The following is a 23004-nucleotide window of genomic DNA, read 5'->3' as shown; positions in this document are numbered from 1 at the left end:
AACAACTTTATGTTTTTTCTTTTAGTAGTTCCTTTTCATCACATTTGCTCCAACCAAGCCCAGTCATTATGTCAGGTTCAAATGGTGCTGATGAAAATTCCCACAACAAGGCTCGGACATCACCTTATCCAGGTTCAAAAGTGGAACGTAGTCAGGTACCCAATGAGAAAGTGGGCTGGCTTGTTGAGTGGCAAGAGTATAATCCTGTGGAATACACTGCAGTCTCTGTCTTGGCGGGACCCATGTGGGCAGATCCACAGATCAGGTAAGTAATTTAGGTATAAATGAACCCTGATTAAGGAGTAATAAAATTATCAGTAAATTGAGAGTTTAAAAACTGAACATTGCAGTTGTTAATTTTTTGTTTTCATTATTTTTGTCAATTGTTGTGATGATCCAAATATACAGGATTAGCTATGTAGCAGTTTATCAGTATTTATCAGATTTATTGGCCTGTTGTTCCTCTAACTAGGCACATCTCATAGTGATTATTTTCTAACATATTCTAGTTTAATATTTATGCAGTATATATAATTCTCAAATTGTTGTGTAGGAGCCCTCAGGATGAAAAAAGAAGGAATTATAAAAGGAATTCAGGAGAAAAACTTCAAGAGAAGAGACAATTTCATCTAAATTTGTAGCAGTGCAGAATTTATTTATGTTTACCTTTTATAAACAGCTTTGCAGATTTATATATTTGGGGTTAATGCAAATATATTCTCAAGTCAGCACTCCATCTAGCTCTTCTATGATTGAATAAGTGATAAAATTAGTCAGACTCAATCTTAGAGTAGTTGAGATCAGCAAACAGCACTATGGGTTTTATCATTAGTAAGCCATACTCATTTCTGTGGCTTGATTTGAATTTCTTGTATTTCTCTCCTACCCATTATGAATACTTTTTGGTGCCTCAGTCAGTGATTCCAAGATATCAACCCTGCCAACTCTAGCAATACTGATCTACAGTTGCTTAATTTTTCTAACTCTTGGTCTTGTTATGATTTTAGCTTGTACACTATTCATGTGTTATTGTTTGCTTTTGTGGTTTTTAAAAAAATTCATTAATGAATCATTGAACATTTATTTATTAAGCACCTGCTGTGTGTCAGGCATTGGGAATACAAATATGAAGAATGAAATCATCCCAGATCTTTTAAGGAGCTGTTGCTTTTGCTATGAGACCAACCCACCTATTTTACATCTGCGGCAAACTGTCCTAGATGTATGTGACGATTGACCAGCTTGAACTTATATAGTCGAAATCGTTGGTCTTCCCTCCTGTGCTCACCCCTCAGCCCCCAGAACCCCCCCTCCCAAGTTCCTCTGTTTGTTGTTCGAGTCTTACCATTCTTACCCCTATAAGTTACAACTTGGCTCCCTCTGCTACTGTGTAAACTCCTTGAGAATAAGGACTATTTCACTTTTATTTTTGTTTTCTGTGTCTAGTGCAGTGCTTGACACATAGTAAGCTTCCTGACTGGCACATAAATGCTTCCTGATTGATTGATTGAAGTTTATGGGCTCCCTGTCCATCTGCCTGTCATACTTTGGACAATAGGTGTTCTTCATGAATTGAATTTTACTCTGGAGAGTTAGGATTGACTCTACCAAATCATTATGAGTCTAATGGAGCCTCTTGTAATGAGCAGAATGTCATTTGACACAGGAGCAACTAGAGGGCTTTTCCATCTGTAGGAAATTGTTCTTCTTTTTGCACACTGTAGTGGATGCCCTCCGTAACAGTGGCAGACACCTTTGGCAAGCAGATGTATCTCTCTTTTATTCTTTGATAGTTCATAATCAGAGCCAAATTATCTTCATTGTGTTCTCTCAAGGAATCTCATGATCTTAATATGGACATGAGGCACCTTTAAGGTGGTAATTTTACTTTGCAAAATATATTATGTTTTGATCAGACAATAAATGCGATGGGGTTTTAATTTTCTGTGCCTTTTACGTCATTTGTGTGTCTAGCCTATTAGGGATGTGCTTAAGTAGATTTAGTCTCTGAAAACATCTTTGGTCTGTTTCTGGGGCCATATATGTCTGTAAATAAATTGTAGAAATGACACTCACTTTGGAAATTAGCCTTTTATGTTTGTTAAGATTAGTCAGTTTCATTTTTTTGTGTTGTTACGAATTCTAATTCCTGTCTTGAAAGTATTCATGATAAAGCATTCATAAGGCTTTTGTATAGACTACAAGTCTTTGGATTCTTTTGTTTCCTGATTTTGAATCTCGTTTTCAATATATTTTCCTCTGTCCTCCTCTCCTATAGCATTGAAATGATCAAATAATAAAACATAGGTTAACAATTTGGAGGTTCTTAGCAGTTTCTTCATAGTATTTTTATCCCCCTTCGTCATTTACAATAGATAGCATGTAGATATTATCAGTTAGTAAAGTAGATAGAAAACTGGCTTCCTGGTCAGGATAACCTAGATTCAAGTCCTGTTTCTGATCTAGATTGGTTTCATGAACCTAGACAAGTCATTTAAATCTCTTAGTTACCCAGGTGACTCCCTTAAGATGTAGTTGCAGAATAGTTGCTGGTCTGCAGTAATAGATGGAACTTCTTCACCAGAGAACTCCCTAAACCTATGAAAACACATGCATAGATTGTGGTTAAAAAAAAGATTTTGGGACATAAATTTAAGACATAATCTAATGAAGATGTCTTTAAATTTATGAAAATGTGTGGACTCTAGTTATTAATAAGCTACACAAATGATCTGCGTAAAAATTAGGAGCATAAAATGAGTTTTATTTTTTGCTATTTAGAAATGAGATATAAATGTGAATATGGAAAGTGGATTTCAGCTTTTAAAAGCAGATAGAAATAAATCTATTTCAGCATTAACTATCTTTGAGGAATAAGATTGAGTTTTAAACACCTGGAAATATTAGATTATCATTACTTATTTGGAACTGGTTTTTATTTTCATTGTAGTGAAAGAAATTTTTCTCCAAAGTTTAATGAAAAGGATGGACACGTAGAACGGAAGAGCCAGAATGGCTTGTATGAGATTGAAAATGGACGACCTAGGTATGTATTGTGGCTGAACCATTAATTGTTTCTAGAGGCATAACTAATTTATTGAATAACTTTGCTGGCTATTGGTTTTGTTTTGTTTTGTTTTGTTTTGTTTTGTTTTGTTTTTTAAGGGCAATGAGGGTTAAGTGGCTTGCCTAGGGTCACACAGCTAATAAGGGTCAAGCGTCTGAGGCTGAATTTAAACTCAGGTCCTCCTGAATCCAGGGCTGGTGCTTTATCCACTGCGCCACCTAGCTGCCCCATGCGTATTGGTTTTAAAGTTGTAAATTGAGTGTAATTGCCTGATGGGAATAAATTTGAAGTTATACAATCAACTAAATATATAAGAATGAGAATAAAACTTTTTTTACTACTACTTTGTTTAGAAAAATCACATTTTAAAATAAATTTGAGAACAAGGTTATTTTACTTTAAAACAATTTTCTATTATAAACAAATAAATTTTCCTCAAAACAATACAATTAAATTTGTGGATTCACATCTCTGCTATGGAATGAATTCTGTGCGTCTAAAAAAAAAAAGGTGATTTAACTGCCACAGAAAAATAGGCATTTGAAAGAGACATAGCCAGACAATGAAATTCCATATTGGGGGGGGGGCAGAGAAGGATTGTGAGAGCTACTAGCAAATTGGAAAGATTGTTAATAAGGAAATTTTATCATTACACAATGGAAATTTGAGTTTTCAAAGAACATTTTACCTGGAAGAAATTTGCTGAGTTATTGAGTTACTACTATTTAATCTCAGTCAAATTTTAAAATTATATTTTGTTCCTTAAATTTTGCAAAATCAGCATTTCTGAGATTTTGCTTTAAAAAACTTTTTTTTGGGGGGCGGCAGGGCAATGAGGATTAAGCGACTTGCTCAGGGTCACATAGCTAGTAAGTGTCAGGCCGGATTTGAACTCAGGTCGTCCTGAATCCAGGGCCAGTGCTTTATCCACTGTACCACTTGGCTGCCCGTGCTGTAAAAAACTTTGTAGGCTCTCACCACTATTATTAAATATTACACTTTGTGCTGATTAGTATATATGACGAGTAACAAAGCACTTTGCAGCTAGGAAAAACCTGACATTTTAAAAAGTGAAAAAATTGTGCATACTTAATAAGCATTTTTATTTTTGGTTATAGATAAGAGTTTTTTTGAGGGGGGTGGAAGGAGAGTCAGCAAGAGAAGAGGGTAGTCAGGGTTATTCTAAATCATCTGGATCGACAAGTCACAGCATCAAACAGATGAATTCTTCTTACCTTCCCTCCTTACTCTCAGGAGTCCAGTTTTGGTTATAACCCAGCCTGAGAGGTGTGGGTTCGAGGTAGAATAATCACAGGATCTTCTGGGTTATGTAGCATCTTTAGTAGTGAAATATCTCTTTAGGGTTAAATCTAGGAGTTAAGACAGAATAGAGCAAGGTAGGATTTGAAACCAAATAGTAGTAGAGAATAATGAGATATAAAATTAGTGACATGATTTTCCTTGAGTTGTTATTCTTTGTTTTGGTTTATGCTGATTGGGCTCTATTAGGAAATAAAAAGAAGATGTAAAACTCAACTCTCTGTCTTGTTTTTCTCTTCTAGAAATCCGGCAGGTCGCACTGGACTGATTGGCCGGGGGCTTTTGGGACGTTGGGGCCCAAACCATGCTGCAGATCCCATCATTACTAGGTAAAAATTCAGAAACTTTAAAAGTAAAGATGAAAGGATGAGGATAAACACAGACCTCATCCTTAAACTCTTAGATACAATATTTTATATCCAGTGTCCTGTAAAGTATCTTCCATATTTGTTGTTGTTCAGTCATTTTGCAGTCGTGGTCCATCCAACTCTTTGTGACTGCGTTTGAGGGTTTTTGGGGCAGAGATTCTTGAGTGGTTTGCCATTTCCTTCTCCAGCTCCTTTTGCAGTCTTATACATTTACATTTATATTTAGTTGATGCTAAATAAACATTAGTTTGAATTGAAAATGCATTCTAAACATACTGTAGCTTTATATTACATAATTGTATTTGCCACATACCATTATGTATAGCACAGTGTAGTGCAGAGGTGTCAGACACATGGCCCAAGAGTGGCCAAAACCAGATTAAGATGTAATTAGGAGGTAGTTAACAAAATAAATAAAAATACCATAAAATTGATAAAATTGAATTTTAAAATTAAGTTAGTATGTGTCCCACAGGGATCCTTTTGTATGGATTAGTGGCCCCCAGTTCTGTTTGAGTTTGATAGTACTTGTCTAGCAGGTAAAGAGTTGACTTTGCAGTCAGGAAGACCTTAGATTAAAATCTCACCTTCTGACTGTGGCCCTGGTCAAGTCACTCAACTTCTTAGTGCTCCAGGAAATTATCTAAGACAAACTATAAGTTGTAGAGTATTTGCTGTAAAGAGGTTTTTCTCATCTGGAGTTTCCTACATTAATGAAATCACAGGTCCAGACCAAAAAGAGAAAAATTATATTTGCCATATAAGTATAATCTGTAATTCATTTATTCACTAGTGGTCTGTAGAGAACCTAGATGTGTGTGTGTGTGTGTGTGTGTGTGTGTGTGTGTGTGTGTGTGAGTGTGCACACGCACTCGAGTGCTCTATACTAGGTACTCTGGAGATACAGAGACTAAGAGAAGAATACCATTTGTCCACATCTAGAATTCCTAAAAGAGAAGTTACGTGATGAGAGAACTAGAAGAAAGTGTTGATAAATAAATGAGAAAGATGGGGAAAAGAATTAGAAAGGGAATTTACAGTTTGGCACAAGAATTACAAAACCTTACCCAAGTAGCAAACTCCCTGAATATTAGAGTAACCCAAATAGAAGCCAATTCTAGGAGACAATAAGAAATATTAAAACAAAGTGAAAAGACTCAGTAAGGAAGAAAATATAAGATATCTCATAACAAAAACAAATGACATGGGGGCAGCTAGGTGGCGCAGTGGATAAAGCACTGGCCTTGGATTCAGGAGGACCTGAGTTCAAATCTAGCCTCAGACACTTGACACTTAACTAGCTGTGTGACCCTGGGCAAGTCACTTAACCCTCATTGCCCTGCAAAAACAAAAAAACAAAACAAATGACATGGAAAACAGATAAAGGAAAGATAATTTAAGAATCATTGGATCACCTGAGAGCTCTAACACCCTCCCAAAACCCTCCAAAATCAAGCCCTAGATACCTTATTTCAAGAAATCATAAAACTGTCCAGGTCTTTTAGAACTAGAGGGCAAAGTAGAAATAGAAAGCATCTATTCCTTATTTTGATCTTGATCCTTGCTTAATACACAGCCTAGGGATTCAAACTACCCCTGGCTGTAGATCCATTCCTCAGTCTGCCCTGCATCTGTGACATGGGACTGGAGAAGTGCATGACAGTGCTTCAAGAACTGTCTTGCATCCTGCCCAAGATCAGGCCTCTCTGTGGTCTGGAACTCTTCTTGCCCTGATACCCAGCCTTGGTCCTGGAATATTCCATGCAGCGGGTTTTAGTTGAAGAGGTCTGTACTTCTCTATCTGCCTCCTTATACCGACCCAGACTAGAAAAATGACTCACTGTGATTTTTTTTCTTGGACTTCCCAATCAGGACTTGGTTGGTGCAGTTTTTATATATTTGTGGGGGAGAGCTTGGTTGTACTTCTTTTTTTGCTACTCAACCATTTTGTTTCTACTCGTCTCCCTCATTTTTCACTTCTAGCTTCTCTGTATGTTTTTCATTCCTTTATTGGAATGTAAACTTCTTGAGGGAAGGGGCTGCCTCACTTACTTGTGCTTAGTTCCTGGCATATAATAAGCACTTAATAAAAGCCTTTTTCATTTATCTATTCATCTATATCCTTCACCCATTCACTCATGGTTGTGCCCTCAACAGTAAGAGGGAAATTCAGAATTGGGGACAGTTTAGCTGGAAAGACATTGATTTGTGTTTTGGACATACTAAGTTTGAATGTCCCCTGGCACATCCATTTTGAATTGTCCAGTGGGCATCTAGTTGGTGATTAGAGAGACTACAGTTGGATAAAGAGATCTGGGAATCATTTATATAGAGGTGGTTATTGAACTTGGTGCTGATGAACTCACCACTAAGTAAGATAATATAAAGAAGGCCCGAGGCAGTAAGTGCCTCTTTTTCTACCTCTGTTGGTCTCTATCATGCTTTCCTTCTCCTCCTATGAGTATATCTTCTTACCCTTGGACATCACCATCTTCCCTCTGTTGAGTTCCACGGGTCTCCACATACAGACCCACACTGTAAGTATGGATCTCAACCCCTCCAAGTCCTGGTGACCCCTTTGAGGTCAAATTTGCTTTCTTGTTCTGGGATTCTTACATTGATCATGCTTGGAGCTTGAGCTTTGTGTAGTTATATATAAACACTTGGAGCTGTGGCTTTTCTCTTGGCTCCTTTTCTGGATGTTGTTTCATCTTCTGCCTAATGAATGCTTGTTGATTGGTCATATAAAAAGTATTGCAATAATGCAGTTTTTAGTGTTTATGCATTGCCTGTACAGTGAAGGTAAAATTTGACATTCTTTTGGAATTTCAGTCAATAGGCCCCATTTCTCTGGGTTGAGAACCATCACAGACTGCTTCCAAGACGCCAGCTCTGTAGCTTCCTCAGTCTATTCATTCTCATGCCTTACTGTTCCATTCTGCCTCAGCTATCCAGCAGATGGGTCATAGCCTTGATCCTGCAATCACTCACAAATGTTCTTCTTATGTGTTTGTGAACTCTGAGATTTCTTTGATCATAATCTTTTATCATTCCATTTTCCCCTCTGCCTTAAGACCCTTAACCTTGTTAGATGGTCCAGTGGGTAGAGCATTGGACTTGGAATCAGGAGGACCCGAGCTTAGATCTGGCCTCGGACACTAGCTGTGTGACCTTGGGCAAGTCACTTAACCCTCATTGCCCCGCAAAATAAAACAAACAAAAAAAGGTACCTTTTACAAGAAGGTTTCCCTAACTGCTCTTTTTTTTGTTTTTGTTTTTTGTTTTTTAGTGAGGCAATTGGGGTTAAGTGACTTGCCTAGGCATGTAAGCCATACTTTATAAATGATTATTGATTGACTGACTGTGAGGAGGATGGTTTGGAGAGGGGAGAGTCTTGAGGCAAAAAAAACCAATTAGGAGACTATTGTCCAGGGGAAATGCCATAAAGGCTTAATTAAAAGTGGTGGCTCTATGAGTGAAAAGAAGGGAATAGATGCAAGATACATTCCGGAAGTAGAACTGACAAGACTTAGGATTGAGAGAGGGAAGAAAGGAGGATGACTCCAAGACTGTGAAACTGGAATAGTCAAGGCCTCAACAGAAGAGGGGATTGATTGGGTGAAGGTGAGCCTTGCTTTGGGGTAGGATATTGTATTTGAAATCTGGGATGTTTAGACTGAGAAAAACTGTTATCAATGTAGTTTTCAATCTAATAATATGAGGTGACTTCCTAAAACAAAACAAATGGAACTGGATTGTAATTTTCTCATTCCTAAAATTTCTGGTGATCTATTTTCACACAGTTGGGCTGTTTGAAAAAGATATAGTGAACTGTAAGCTCACTATGAGTTGCCAGTGTGACAAGGCAGTCAAAAATGCTACTGGAATCCTAGGCTACCTTAAGAGAGGTATAAAATATAGAATGAGAGCAATGATAGTCCTTGTCTTCTTCTCTGTCCTGGTCAGAGCATGCCTGAAGTATCGTGTCCTGGTCTGGCCCCACATTTGAGGAAGGATGTTGACCAGGAAAGTTATTTAGAAAATGTGGATCAAGACCTTGCCATTTCAGAATCAATTGAAGGAATAGGGGATATTTGCTTGGAGAAGAGACTTGGGGCAAAGACAGGGCGGGAAACATGATAACAGAACTACGAGCAGTGGTTACAAGTTGTAGCAAAGCACATCTTGTGTTGATGTATGGAAAATGCCCAAACAATTAGAACTGTCCCAAAGTGCACTGAACTGGCCTTAATGTGGGTAGTTCAGTCCCCCCACCCGCCTTGAAAGTTTTTAAGAGAAAGCTGGAAAACCATTAAATTGTTATGTTATAAAGAAAAAACAGATTGCTTTTACAGGTGCTGGTTGGACTAGATGGCTTCTGAGGCCCTGTAATTCTCTGAAAATGAAATTCTGGGACTCTTCCCATATCTAGGTTTATGCTATAAAGTAGGTTCCTTTTAGACATTCTTTACAGTGCTCTGGAATTTACAGGACTACATAAACTCTCAATAATAAGAGAATTAATGATCATTAAGTGTGATAGATTTTTTGGCCTAGCTTTGCACTGGTGTTAAATTGAAATTATTTTAATACAGGCAGTGAGCATTGCTTATAATTCTAATTTATAAATGGAAAATAGCCAGCTTAAATGAAATTGGATTCGTGTTTTGCTTATAATAATGTAGGTTGCTATGAAGTTTATGTAGATTCTGGTGTACTTTATTCTAAGTTAAAAGACTTTTCTTATTATTTTCAGGTGGAAAAGGGACAGCAGTGGAAATAAAGTCATTCACCCTCATTCTGGGAAAAATATCTTACAATTTGTAGCAATCAAAAGGAAAGACTGTGGAGAATGGGCGATCCCAGGGGTAAGAATTAAAAAGAAATAAAACTGGTATTTTTCAAGTTTATTAAAATTTTGTTACTGATAACCACCAATAAAGACAAATAAATACACTTAGTAATAACAAATGCAAGCTCAAAATGTGCAAAACAGAACTCATTATCTTTATCCCTAACCCTGTGCCTCTTTTAAACTTCCCTGTCATTATCTAGGATACCACCACCCTCTTCCTCATCCATGTTTGCAGTCTGGGTGTCATACTCAACTCCTCCCTCTCACTCATATATTCAATTAGTTGTGAAATCTTGTCATTGTTATTCTCTCAGCATCTGTCTACTTGTGAAGCCACTGCCCTAGTAAGCCTTTGATTCTTACCTGGACTATTTAGACAGCCTTCTAAGTGAGCCCTCCTCAGGTCTCCTGTAGTGCAGTCTATCTTCCATGTGGCTGCCAGTTATTTTTCTAAAGTGAGGTCCCACTTGACCATCCCCTGGCTTAGTGAGCCTACATAGCTTCCTATTAAATAACTATGATCAACCTGGCCCCTTCCTACCTTCCTGTATGTGACTCACCTCCACACACCTTCCTATCTGTCCTGACGGTGCTGTTTGCTATTCTTTGCCCAGGATGCTCCATCTCCAGCTCTGCAGGGGCTCTCTGCCCTGCCTGGAAAGCTCCCCTCCAGTTTCCTGTAAGACTCAGCTTAGAATGCCCCGATGCAGGAGCCCTTTCCTGTTCTCCCGTTTCTTCCCCTCTAAGATGTCCTTCTATCCGCTCTTTGTCTGTCTCATGAGCCTGTTTACAGACACGCTGTCTCCATAGTTAGAATGTCAGCTCTTTTAGGGTAGGGCCTATTTCCCTTGTGTCATTGTCTCCTGATGTTTGCTGTGAGTTGTTGGATGAATTTCGCTTTCCTGGGGTCATGAAACAGTGCCCTTAGGGCTGTAAGTGACCTCTGTGGTCCCCAGATCGGAGCATCTTACAGTTATAACGTTATAGAACAGTTCCCTGCTCCAGCTCATTTTTACAGTTGAGGAAGCTGGGGTAAACGGGGTGGAAATGACCTGCCCAGGGTCACACACTAATAAGTGTCTAAGGCTGGATTTGAATTCAGGAGGATGAATCTTCCTGACCACAGTCCTGGTGCTGTAGCCACTTTGCCACTCAGCTGCCCCAAATAACTACATATATAGGCTTTAAGGTTTATACTTGACAACCATTTTCTCATTCAGACCTGGGGGAGACCATAAGAGCTCTTCTATTCCAATCTTTTCTTTTCTTTTTCTTTTTTTTTGGTGGGGCAATGACGGTTAAGTGACTTGCCCAGGGTCACACAGCTAGCAAGTGTCACGTGTCTGAGGTCGGATTTGAACTCAGGTCCTCCTGAATCCAGGGCTGGTTCTTTATCCACTGCGCCACCTAGCTGCTCCTCCCCCGCCCCCCAATCCTTTCATTTTGTACATGAAAAACATCCAGGTCTTACCCAAGTTGCACAGAAATGGCAGAGGCAGGATTTGAACCCATGTGCTCTTTACATTTTTACATTTCACTATAGGAACTCCTTTAATGTGGGAACGCTTCGCATTGACCTCACTTATTTATTCATACATTTTGATTATTCCATGACTGTACTTTTGTTCATGTCATCACCCAACTTTCAGTACCCTTCATTTATCTAAGTTTGCTCCATTTCTTGTGGCCCATTTCAAGTTTTATGAAACCTGCCCTAATTACTCCAGCCTATTCTTATCTTTCCCTTCTCTTTGTGCATATAATTTATTATTAATTTGGGACTTAAGCTTAATCATATATTACCTGAGTTTTCAGATTATCAGGAGCTATCTTATTTGCTGTCCTTTTATTCTCTTTAGTGGTGAATCTTTATCTATTTGTATTTTCATGTATTATGTATTTTCTTTCTTTTAAAAAAATTTTTTTTTTTTAGTAAGGCAATTGGGGTTAAGTGACTTGCCCAGGGTCACACAGCTAGTAAGTGTTAAGTGTCTGAGGCTGGATTTGAACTCAGGTCCTCCTGACTCCAAGGCTCTATCCACTGCGCCACCTAGCTACTCTTGTATTATGTATTTTCTTTCTAATTAGCTCTCTGCCTTTAAAGATGTATTTCCTTCATAGCTCCCATAACACCTAATATAATGCTATGTATATACTATGTACTTAGTAAATGATTAAATAAATGAATCTTAAAGATTAAAAGATTCTGAGAACTGGATAGACCTGTTCAGTTTAAGGATTTAACATTTCCTTGCTATTAATTCTCTTTAATTCAAACAATTGTTTTGTGTCTCTTAATCAGATAAAAGAACACGTAGTAAAATAAAACTATACCAATAATCACAGCAAAAGTGTAGGAATAGTTCATTGGGCATAAGTCTACTTATGTAAGCAAGGTAATTTATCACTTCAAGTGACAGATTTCATCCATTTGGATTAAGATAAGAATGGTGTTAAAATCAAGAGAATAAAATGAATTTCCTGCATGTATGTTTTAACTTAACTTCCTTAGGATGGACATGGATTAAAATGATGTTATTTTCACTTCCTCTTCGTCAGTAAAATGAGAAAGTAATAATAATAGTCCTTCTACCTGGTGGAGTTGTTGTGGAGAAAGTGCTTGGAAAACTTTAAAACATGATAGAAATTAGGATTCAGCAAACATTAATTGCCTACCTACGTGTGAGGTACCAGACTTGCAGAGTCTCTGTGCTTGTTGATGCACACTGGCTCCTGCTCTGCCAGGAGTAGGAAAGGCCATGTTTCTTGGCCTCAGCCACGTGACTATTATGGTCTGAGGGAGGGTGTCAGAATGTAAGGAGATTAACAGTCATCTAGTCAGTGCTCTCATCTTGCAGAGGAACATCCTGAGGCCCAGAGAAATTGTCATTTGCCCATGGTCGTGTGACTAGTAAGTAGAGGATCAAGGACTTGAACTCAGAGTTTTTGACTACTAAGATAAGTAGGTATGTTTTTAATTTTAATTTAATTGAAATATTTACTGGTACATTTAGATTTGACTACCCCCAAAAAAGGTATCTCCACTCCTTGTCTCTGCTTCCTTATCTCAGTCTTCCTGCTAGCACTATTCAATTGAAATCCCCAGGATTACCAGTGATTCCTTAATTTTTTTTTGTTTGTTTGGGGTTTTTTTGTTTTTTTTTTGGGGGGGTTTTGTGAGGTAATTGGGGTTAAGTGACTTGGCTAGCATCACACAGCTAGTAATTGTTAAGTGTCTGAGTCCAGATTTGAACTCAGGTCCTCTTGACTCCAGGGCCAGTGCTCTATCCACTGTGCCACCTAGCTGCCCAGATTCCTTAATTGTTAAAGATAATGGTCTTTTTCTCTGGCTTAATCCTGCCTCATCTCTCTCCAGATTTTCATACTGTCTACCACTCCCTCCTTCTGGATAGTCTTTGCCTTCTTTGCTGCTTTGACATTGTTCTTAATTCTCCTCTCATTTGTCTAACCATTATTTTGCTGGGTCATCCTCTCTCTCTTACATAGTCCACATAGGCTTCTCCCAACATTCTTTTTTGGACTATTTTTTTCTTCTTTGTCTAGGTTCTCTTTTTTTTTTTTTTAAAGTGAGGCAATTGGGGTTAAGTGACTTGCCCAGGGTCACACAGCTAGTAAGTGTTATGTGTCTGAGGCCGGATTTGAACTCAGGTACTCCTGACTCCAGGGCCAGTGCTCTATCCACTGCGCCACCTAGCCGCCCCGTCTAGGTTCTCTTAGTGATTAGCTGCCATGGAGTCAGCTATCATTTCTTTAAAATCTGTATATCTTTTCAAATCTAGACATCTTTTCTGAACTTCAGTCTTGCACTACGTGTTACCTCTTCTTTCTGTATATGTCATTGGCATCTCAAACTTTGCAAATTGGCCATACAAACTTATTATTTCTAGTGATGGTGCCAGATGTTCTTCCAGTCACCTAGGTTCATAACCTTAAGTCCTCCCCTGAGTCATTCTTCTCCTGCACCCATCTTGGACAAGTCTTACCAATCCTTCCTCCCCCCCCCCCCCCCACCTTTCCCAAATCTCACATCTTTCCCTTTCCCTTACACAGTCACTACTCTGGTATATACTGTCATCTCTTCTTGCTGGCTAGCCGCCTCCTCGTTCTCTCCTGTCTCCCATTCCTAGTCACTTCTCTACCCACAACTGCCAAATTATATTCTTCATACACACATCTGTCCATGTAACTCCGCTACTCCGAAATCTTCAGCCAAAGTCTATGGACTGTGATGCTTCTTGGATATTTTGAGATGCCTAATATTTAATTGTTGTAGGTGATTCCTTTGTCTTTCCTTATCACAATAGCTTCATGTCTTTTGGACAAAAATACTCATTACCTGGTATCCACCCTGGCAGTCATGAACCTCTGTGAACTAAGCTGTTATTCAGATGATAGAGACAAAGTTCATTTCTGGGCCCATACTTAGAAAGTCTTTCCACTTAGTGGGGCCTCCAGAGGTTTTGAGATCACCTCTGAACCATAAGGGCACAAGGACTAGGAAACAATGCTGGGAAGGAGCTGCGATTTTTTTTAGTTCGGAAAACTGTATCTACTAAGGCATTTATGACTTAGTTTATATGTTCTAGAGACTTCCCCTACACCTTGCACAGGTGAAAAGCTTGTCTGGGGTTACACAGCCAATAAGTGTAAAGAGGCAGGATTTGAATTCAGGTCTTCCTGACTCCTCACTCCCAAACCCAAACCTGCTACTGGCTCTTTTGCTCTATGGGTTGCCTTCTGAGAAAGGAATAAGGATGGGATGGGGAAGGCTATTACAGAAATCCTCTCTTTTACAGCTCTGGCACAAAGAATTGGTTCTGAGCTACTGTGATCAATGCTTCCATTGAGATAGTCAGTGGCTATTCCACACACCCTCTTTAGGGACATGCAACGTCTCACACAAAAACTTACTACCTCATAAACTCTTCATGTTGATCAAGTAACCTCCCCCTGGTAAACTCATTAACTAGTTGGCAGGATTTTTATAGATGCTTATGTTAAAATCAACCAGCCATTCAGAATTTAATGTGCTAAGGATAGAAAAATAGTCTCTGCCCTCAAGGAATGTGATTGTATCCAGACCCGTAGATTTTGATATGTCTAAACATATATTTTAGATAGATGGGAAGATACTCAGCCATACTTTTTTATGTGTCTGTTAGGGGATGGTGGATCCAGGAGAGAAAATCAGTGCTACCTTAAAACGAGAGTTTGGTGAAGAAGCTATGAACTCCTTACAGAAATCCAGTGCCGAGAAGCAAGAGATGGAGGAACAGTTACACAAACTCTTCAGCCAAGAACATTTAGTGGTAAGAAATTGTTTCCCTCAGTTAGTAGGATAACAAACATTTAGTAAGATTCTACTATCTGCCAGGCAGTGTGCTAAAGAAAAATAAGGTTTCCTCTCTGGATTACCAAAAGCATCCTACAGACTTGTCAAGTTTCTAGAGTTTTGGAGGGCTCTGGAGTTCATCCCACCACTGATGAGTCTCTCCAAACTTAGCTGAAGTTTAAGTTGCTCTAGGTTACTAAAATTTAGGGTAATTACCATTCCCAAGGAAATTTTGCCTAAGTTCTTGAGGAAAATAAGGTTTTTAAACATGATCAGGCACAACCTCTGGTTCACGACACACCTGTTTTGAATCTAGGCAATGTCCTCTCCTAGCCCCAGCTCAAACTCAAAAGCCCCTATATCTCTTGAACTAGTTTTCTCTCTGGCATCTGGCTTAGTTCAATGCAGTGATACTTTCCCCTAGCTTTTACCCTATTTGCTGCTGCCTTCTTAGATCTGTTGCTTTTTCATTCTTTACTGTTTCTTGATGCCACTTCTGTAGTATTCTCCATGTGTCTAGGGCCACTGTTTTTCGTTTCTCATATTTTTTCCCAGTCAGAATGTTTAACCATTACAGTATGGTCTTTACATAGAAAGAGCAACCTTCCTCTGTTATGTGCATAGAATTCATGGGAGCTAAATGGTTCTGTGGATAGAGCACTGGCGCTAGAGTCAGGAAGACCCCAATTCAAATCCGATCTCAGACAATTGATACATACTAGTTTTGTTACCCTGGGCAAGTTACTTAACTCCAATTACCTCACACATCCAGGGCCATCTCCAGTTGTCCTGATGTATATATAGCCACTGGACCCAGATGGCTTCAGAGGAGGGTGAGGTTGGTGACCTTGCACAGCCCTGCCTCACTTAAATTCAATTCACTGTTAGTCATGACATCACCTTCTGACAAAACAACAGCATAGAATGCATATAACATGGGGAACTTTTAAATTATACAACCTCTATCTGAATTACAGCAGTTGCAAAAATTAGTAGAGGCTGAATTATGAAGGTTTTCCTTTCCTGTATTGTTAAATTCCTAAGAGTTACTGAGAGATAACTGTATGTGTGTGTGTGTGTGTGTATACATATATACACACACATATACATTAATCTTAAGCTACTGTGCTCAGAAGTTATTTTGGATTTAAGAAATATAAAACTTAAAAAATCTTAAATGACATTTCTTTTTCTTGAATTTGAACTGGCCTCATGTATCTTAATTTTTCTAGCCATGACTAATGTACTCTTTCAGTCTGTTTGGCAATTTATGTTACCTATCTCCTTTCTTACCAGGTTTATAAAGGATATGTGGATGATCCTCGAAACACTGATAATGCATGGATGGAGACAGAAGCTGTAAACTATCATGATGAAACAGGTGGAGAATCTTATAAGCATGTATCGAATGCCTTTCTTGTTATAAATATGCTATCTTTTGTATTACTCTAATTAGACAACAGAACTTAGGAGTTTTCTCAGTAGTAGTGAGGAATTTGTCTCACATATTTAAATGTTTCCTTAAGTGACCAAGATGTTTTGTTTGTTTGTTTGTTTGTTTTGGGGGTTTGTTGTTGTTTTAGTGAAATAGCTGTCTTTGATTAGGAGTTTACCTAGTGACCACGGAAAGAGCAAGGCCACATGGGGAACAGCCTGGACTTCATTAATACTTTAAATTTAGTTTGTGCCTTATTAGCTCAAATGGTTAAAATGGTATAGGGCAAATAAAACATACAATTCCTTCTGAAAGAATAAGCTTCAAGATGTTCCATAAATAAGGTATTGAATTTATTTATGCTATAGATGCCATAAGAAATTTAAAACTGAAATTTGGAGGTTAATAAATACTGACTTTTTGGTGGATCTATGATTAAATCTGTTAATGAAAATGGTGTGAGGGAAATTTCCAACCACTTGTAAATAACTTTAATGTCTACATTTAGTATTTTAATGATGAAATAGGGTAAAATTTATCTGGGTAAATTATTCTGGAAAGAATATAGGACTATGCATCAGATATTCTGGTTTCAAGTCCTAATTTTGATAGTTTATCATGACAGAAAAGGTAAATTAAAATGATACCGGTCCCATCCACTGGACTGTGAGCCGTGAGTTCACGTGAGTTCACGTGAGGTAATGCATAGGGAAGTGCTTTGAAAAGTGGTTTGCTATGTTCACATGTGAGCTGTGACTCTTATTGCTTTCATTTTCCTAGTGAATGACAAGCACTGTTGTCATTAAGCCACAGATATTATATATGCACCTTGTGGCAAGCGCTATGCTAAGCATTGAGATACAACAAGGAAAATGAAACAGTCCCATCTTTCCCTCAGGAAGCTTACCTTCTATCAAAATGACTTCTTACCAAATGTTGCTGGAGCTAATGTTTGACCCAGAATGACACAAGTAAATAGGCTGATTTTAAGAAATGGCGTGTTAAAGAAAGGAACAGATTCATTGTTCTCCTATGAGGATTTGTCATGTGAAAATTTTGTTTTGTTTCTAAAACTAACTTGATTTTTCAGACTCCCATCTTCGACATCTCTTTTTTATTCAGTTTTTATAACTTTAATTAGAAAATTAGAGGGGAGAAAGGAAGCCCTTTCATTCAACAAGCATTAGTAATGCCTTCTATGTGTCAGTATTGTTTCATGCCCTGAGAATATCAAGACTATAATCAGAAGCTTATGTTGTGTTGTGGGAAAGAGTACTTAGAAAGATAAGTAGGGGGCAGCTAGGTGGCACAGTGGATAAAACACCGGCCCTGGATTCAGGAGGACCTGAGTTCAAATCTGGCCACGCAAAAAAAAAAAGTAAAAGAAAAAGAAGGAAAGATAAGTAAAAACAAAATCAAACAAAACAAATGTGAAGTAATACTGGAAGGTGGATGGGATGTAAATGTTTATGGGATGTAAACATGTAAATGTTTATGGGGATATATATACACAAATAAATGAGATAGAAGTTAGAATGTGATAAGGGAAGAATTGAAGTAGATTTCTTTTAGAATAGGGGCTCTTTACCAAGGGGTTCATGCAGACATTTCAAGCAGTCTGTAAGCTCATTTTTGGAAAAAAAATACCTAACCTCTAACTGAAATTTAACATTTCCTTCAATTAATAATATAGGCAACAAATCACAGTGGTATTAAGCTTCACCAGACTCCCAAAAGAATGCACAGCACAAAAAAAGTTAAGATCTACTTCTCTAGAAACATTTAGGAGGGGAGAGATCCCATTAAAATGACATTTTTGAATTACTTGTATATTTCATTTTTCCTGATTCCTAAGGATAATTAATAACTGGAATATAAAGATAACCTAAATAGGAAAGTTTTTTTCTTGATGATACTTTTTTTTTTGGTGAGGCAATTGGGGTTAAGTGACTTGCCCAGGGTCACGCAGCGAGTAAGTGTCAAGGGTCTGAGGGTGGATTTGAACTCTGGTCCTCCTGACTCCAGGGCCGGTGCCTTATTCACTGCGGCACCTAGCTGCCCTTGATACTTTTTTAAACAGATATGTTTATCTTTATTTAGAGACTTAGTTGAAAATGACTTAGTTGAAAGTGATTGTAGGATCATAGATTTGTTTGTATTTATTCACTTTATGTTTATGGTGTTTATTATATCCTTGTCTCTCTCATTAGAGTATAACAGGATTAGGAAATTAAGGCCCAGCAAAATGAAATAACTTGCCCAAGATCCCACAGTGTTGGTGCTAAGATTTGAACTGAAGTCTTCTGACCCCAAATCTATCACCCTTTCCATTGTACTATGATGTCTTTTAGGCAGTTGGGAGCTAACTAATCTATACAAAGTTAGGTGTTGGTCACTCATTACCCTACAGTATTGAAATTCAGTTCTGAGAATAATCATTGATTATTTTAAAAAATATTTTTAAAAAGGAATACTTAGCCTTTTTAATGAATAAATGTTTTTGTTTCATAACCAGGTGAGACAATGGATAATCTGGCTCTGGAAGCAGGAGATGATGCTGGGAAAGTGAAGTGGGTGGACATCAGTGACAAGCTCAAGCTTTATGCCAGTCATGCCCAGTTCATCAAACTTGTGGCTGAGAAGCGAGGAGCTCACTGGAGTGAGGACTCAGACCCCGGCTGCCATGGATGATTGCTTAAGAACCCCCGTGTGTATTTCAGGTCTTCAAATGAACAGTGATGAAGGGCACAGAACACACATTAGCAAGGGCAGGTCACTTCTTTTGATGGTGGTTTTGTTCATTTCTGCAATTGTGTTTGAGTGTTTTTACCTTACGGGTATGATAAAAAATAGAGTGGAATGCTTAAAGAGAAGAAAAGCTCTCTAGCTTTGAGAAGAGGAATATAAAAAGTAGCCTTTTGTACATGTTATATTTAGGCTTGGCTCAAATCAAATTAAATTGCTGCTGCTTTTTGAGGAATTACAGACCTAAATAAAGAAATGACTGAATGAATGAATATATGCCTGATGACCGTCTTCTCCACTTTCTTCCCAGCTGGGTTGGTTGGTTCTCTCTTGCCATTCCTTCCCTCTTGCTGTTCTGCACTCGAAGCTTGGAGTGTTGCTGCTTCTTTTAGGACACTATGTGCTCCAGAAGGAGCGACACCATTGGAGAGTCTCCTCCTGTAAAGCCCAGTTCCTTTTGTATCACCTACTACTTCAGATTTAGCTTTGGTGGCCGTGTGGAAGCTGCGCTTAAGAACTGAACCTTTCTGGCCATTCTTGATTTTAAAAGGATCAATTGATGAACAAATTCTAGTTACTCTTTTCGTGAAAAGTGAGAAGCAGAGCTCACATTGTTTCCATTTTAGAAACTTCTTCTCAATAAAAACTTGTCTAGGAATTAAGTGATTTAGATTGATGTCACATTTATTTCACCGTACACAGTTTTGTATTTTGAATCAACCTTAAACTGACTAAAATGGTTTAGTGATTATAATAGTTTACATTTTTAGCATTTTGAAGTTAACAAAGTGCTTTTCATACACTATCTTATTTATTCCTTATGAGCCTCTGAGATAAATCATCATTGTTATTACCATTTTATAAATGAGTAAACTTGGACTCAGAGTAAAGAAGGGACTTGCCAGGGTCATGTAGAACTGTCTTTCTGATATGGATTTCAAACAGTGGCCTTTTTAACCCTCCAAGTCAAGGACTTTATCTACTACACCAGGTTGCCTCACTAGTAAGGAACTGAAATCACTTCAAGACTAAAGGCAGGTCTTAGAGATTTGTTTGTTCAGTTTTTGAGGGGAATTCAAAAGCTTAAGAGTGTTACTAATGTGAAATAAAAACTTGAGTGTTAGATGTATATCCTGAAATAACATGATCTCCGGAATCAGGACCAAGGTGGTAGTGAAAGAGTCCATGAGGGGAGTTACTTTTCAAGTAGAGATTTTAAATGCTAAAGGAAGACAAGCAGGTTATGCTGTTCATGAGGCAGCTCAGCTTATAAATGAGCTACTTGCCAAAAATAGAGTCGTAATTTGTTGTTTGGAATTCAGAACATGACTTCCTAGAAATACTGTTTTAGGTGGTTTTGTGCCAGCCCATAAAATATTGTTTAGCCCATCATCTAGCTGAATACCAATGAAATCACAAATCCAGTCCCTAGCCCTATAGCTGTATTATTAAAAACTATTGCTAACCACCTTTTGTTTGTTTGTTGTGCGGGGCAATGAGGGTTAAGTGACTTGCCCAGGGTCACACAACTAGTAAGTGTCAAGTGTCTGAAGCCAGATTTGAACTCAAGTCCTGAATTCAGGGCTGGTGCTTTATCCACTGCGCCCCCTAGCTGTCCCCCCACTGTACCACCTTTTAAAACATTGTTTGGGAATTGTAATCCTAGTTTGAAATTAGTATAGTAACACATCATTGTTTACCTCTATTCCATAGACAAACCTGCTCATCCTCTCTTGTACTAGTTCAGTTCACATGGAAAAATACTGGGGAAGAGGAGACCAGAATAGGATTTAGGACTTGGGTGAAAGAGAGTGATTTGGGGTATTTTTTTTGTTAAGGAGGAAGGAGAATCTGCTGTAGTGGGTTTAATTTGGTATGGACTCAGTGTATTGTGATTGGCACACAAAGGACCTAAAAATCCTGGAAGCAGCTGTTGATGGAGCCAGGAGACTGCCTGCAGTTGTTTGAGGAAAAGGCATTGTTTCTTCATAGTGCTGGATAGAGATCTTTAAAATAAAAATTTCTTAAAGTTACTCTTAAGAGTACTTTGGAATTACTTAGAGCCTATATTTACTTGTTTAGGTAAATCCTGACAAGCAAGGAAAATATTAATGAGTAATGTTGATCAAGAAATAGGCACTTGTTGCGGGATTTATATACCAATGTTTTCATAAGATTACAAAGGTTTTTTTTTGCAGGGGGGAAGAGAAGAAATTCTTTACACTTTGTAGGATGATAGAATTTTTACTTGAGCTCTTAAAGACTGCAGAGTGGTAGTTTTTTTTAAACGACATTTAGATTAAGAGTGTAAGTTTAAATTTCCAGACCCATTTGCAAAATAGGAGAATTGCATAAAAATATTTTAAGAAGAAACTACTATTAAAGCATCACTACCACTTTGATGCTTGTTGTTCTTAAAATCAGTTGTAATGAATAGCTTTTAGAATTTTCTGTGTTATCCCATTAGAATTTAATACTATGAATCTAAGGATTTCTGATAGGAAAGACAATACTTGAAAGATAATATACATTTGTTGCTAATGTGATATAAGTTAACCATAATGATGCAGTTAAAATAGTTTCTTTAAATGTAACTGCCCCATTTTCGCCAACAAGATTTTTAATAGATTGATTAATGCCGTAATAACTGAAGGGATATACTCAGAATGTTTGTCTTTCTGGTATTTTCAAACATTTATAAGTAATTCTTTTTTTTTCAAACAGATATAACTGCCTTAATAGCAAATGCTAGTTTGCTTAAGTTGTTATGATTAAATGCTAATCATTTTCAAGGATAAATGTTCCGTTATGCTAAGGGGCTCTTTTTCAGGACTTTCAGGACAAAATGTTGTATAAGTTTTTAATAAACCAAATTATTTTAAAACACTGTCTTTGCAAAAACATGTTTATGTAGTTATTAGAAACTCATTTATAAGCTATAGGCTCATTTTTATTCCTCCTTCAACAAGTATTTGTTGTCCAATTTTGACACAATCTGCTGCTATTACTTTAGAGCAAAGAACTAAGATAAAACTTTTTGTCATTTTTTCTGCAAAACTGCAAAAATGTAACCTTTTCTCATATAGAATGTAACATTTACTTAAACTGTGTAAAGAATACTTAGTGTATAGTTTATGTTTCATAAGCTCTGTGTTATTTCTGTCAAACGAAATAGACAATACAGGTTGGATTTATTGCAGTTCTTTATTTAATTGACTTAGATTTTTTGAACTTCCCCCTTCTCCCTAAAAATATTGTGCTGCTAACATGGGGAATTATGTGAGCAAATTGTTTCTGGCTGCTAACGTGTTCAGAGCAGCACTGCTGCTTATTATAACAAATGCATGATTTTTCTCCTGGAAGGTGTAATTCCTGATAGCTTGATAAGATCAGTTTGGGAAATATGAACAATGTGAACAATTTTTTGAGGTAAATGGTTTTCATTTTCTGATCTTTATTATTAAGTCTTTCTAAGAGGTCAAACTAGTGCAAATGAGAAAGAAAAAACTCCTTTTAAAAATTATGGCAGAAAAGGTATGGAGAAATACTTGACACATAACAAATGTATGAATTTGCATTTCTCAGTTGCACTTAGTTATCATAATGGTTTTCTTCCCCAAATGGTCATGGTCGGGGGAGGATGAAAATGGGGATCAAAAATAAGAAAGCCAAAAAGAGAGAGTGGGTTACTGAAACATTAAAAAAATGAACAGAAGAGAAGGAAGTTCAGAAAGAGGTGCAGAGAAGCAAGATAGCTAATGAACCTTATGTGTTGAATTTATTTATGCTTATTTTCTAAAACAAGCCATGCATAGTAGAAGGTAATGGAGTCATATGCAATCCTCTTTGTTATTAGTATAT

The 23004-nt window shown here is 37.6% G+C and overlaps 1 protein-coding gene across 2 annotated transcripts in view; it reads left to right on the top strand.

The window, feature by feature from the left end:
• NUDT9 (nudix hydrolase 9) overlaps positions 1-21856 on the top strand; it is a 30774-nt gene extending 8918 nt beyond the window's left edge. Inside the window, exons 2-8 of one of the 2 annotated variants that reach the window (XM_043971111.1) lie at positions 29-265; positions 2951-3046; positions 4630-4716; positions 9512-9623; positions 14794-14940; positions 16260-16344; positions 18914-21856. In XM_043971111.1, the coding sequence (XP_043827046.1) occupies positions 29-265; positions 2951-3046; positions 4630-4716; positions 9512-9623; positions 14794-14940; positions 16260-16344; positions 18914-19089 (940 nt within the window). In that variant the 3' untranslated portion in view covers positions 19090-21856. Of the gene's footprint in view, positions 1-25; positions 266-2950; positions 3047-4629; positions 4717-9511; positions 9624-14793; positions 14941-16259; positions 16345-18913 lie in introns of both variants that reach the window. The other variant, XM_043971110.1, reaches the window with a different exon arrangement.
• Positions 21857-23004: the final 1148 nt, after the last annotated feature.

The sequence above is a fragment of the Dromiciops gliroides genome, chromosome 6 (assembly GCF_019393635.1).
Source record: "Dromiciops gliroides isolate mDroGli1 chromosome 6, mDroGli1.pri, whole genome shotgun sequence".
Classification (NCBI taxonomy): Eukaryota; Metazoa; Chordata; class Mammalia; order Microbiotheria; family Microbiotheriidae; genus Dromiciops; species Dromiciops gliroides.
Note: the sequence above shows the minus strand (reverse complement) of the source record. Positions and strands in the feature narration are given on the sequence as shown.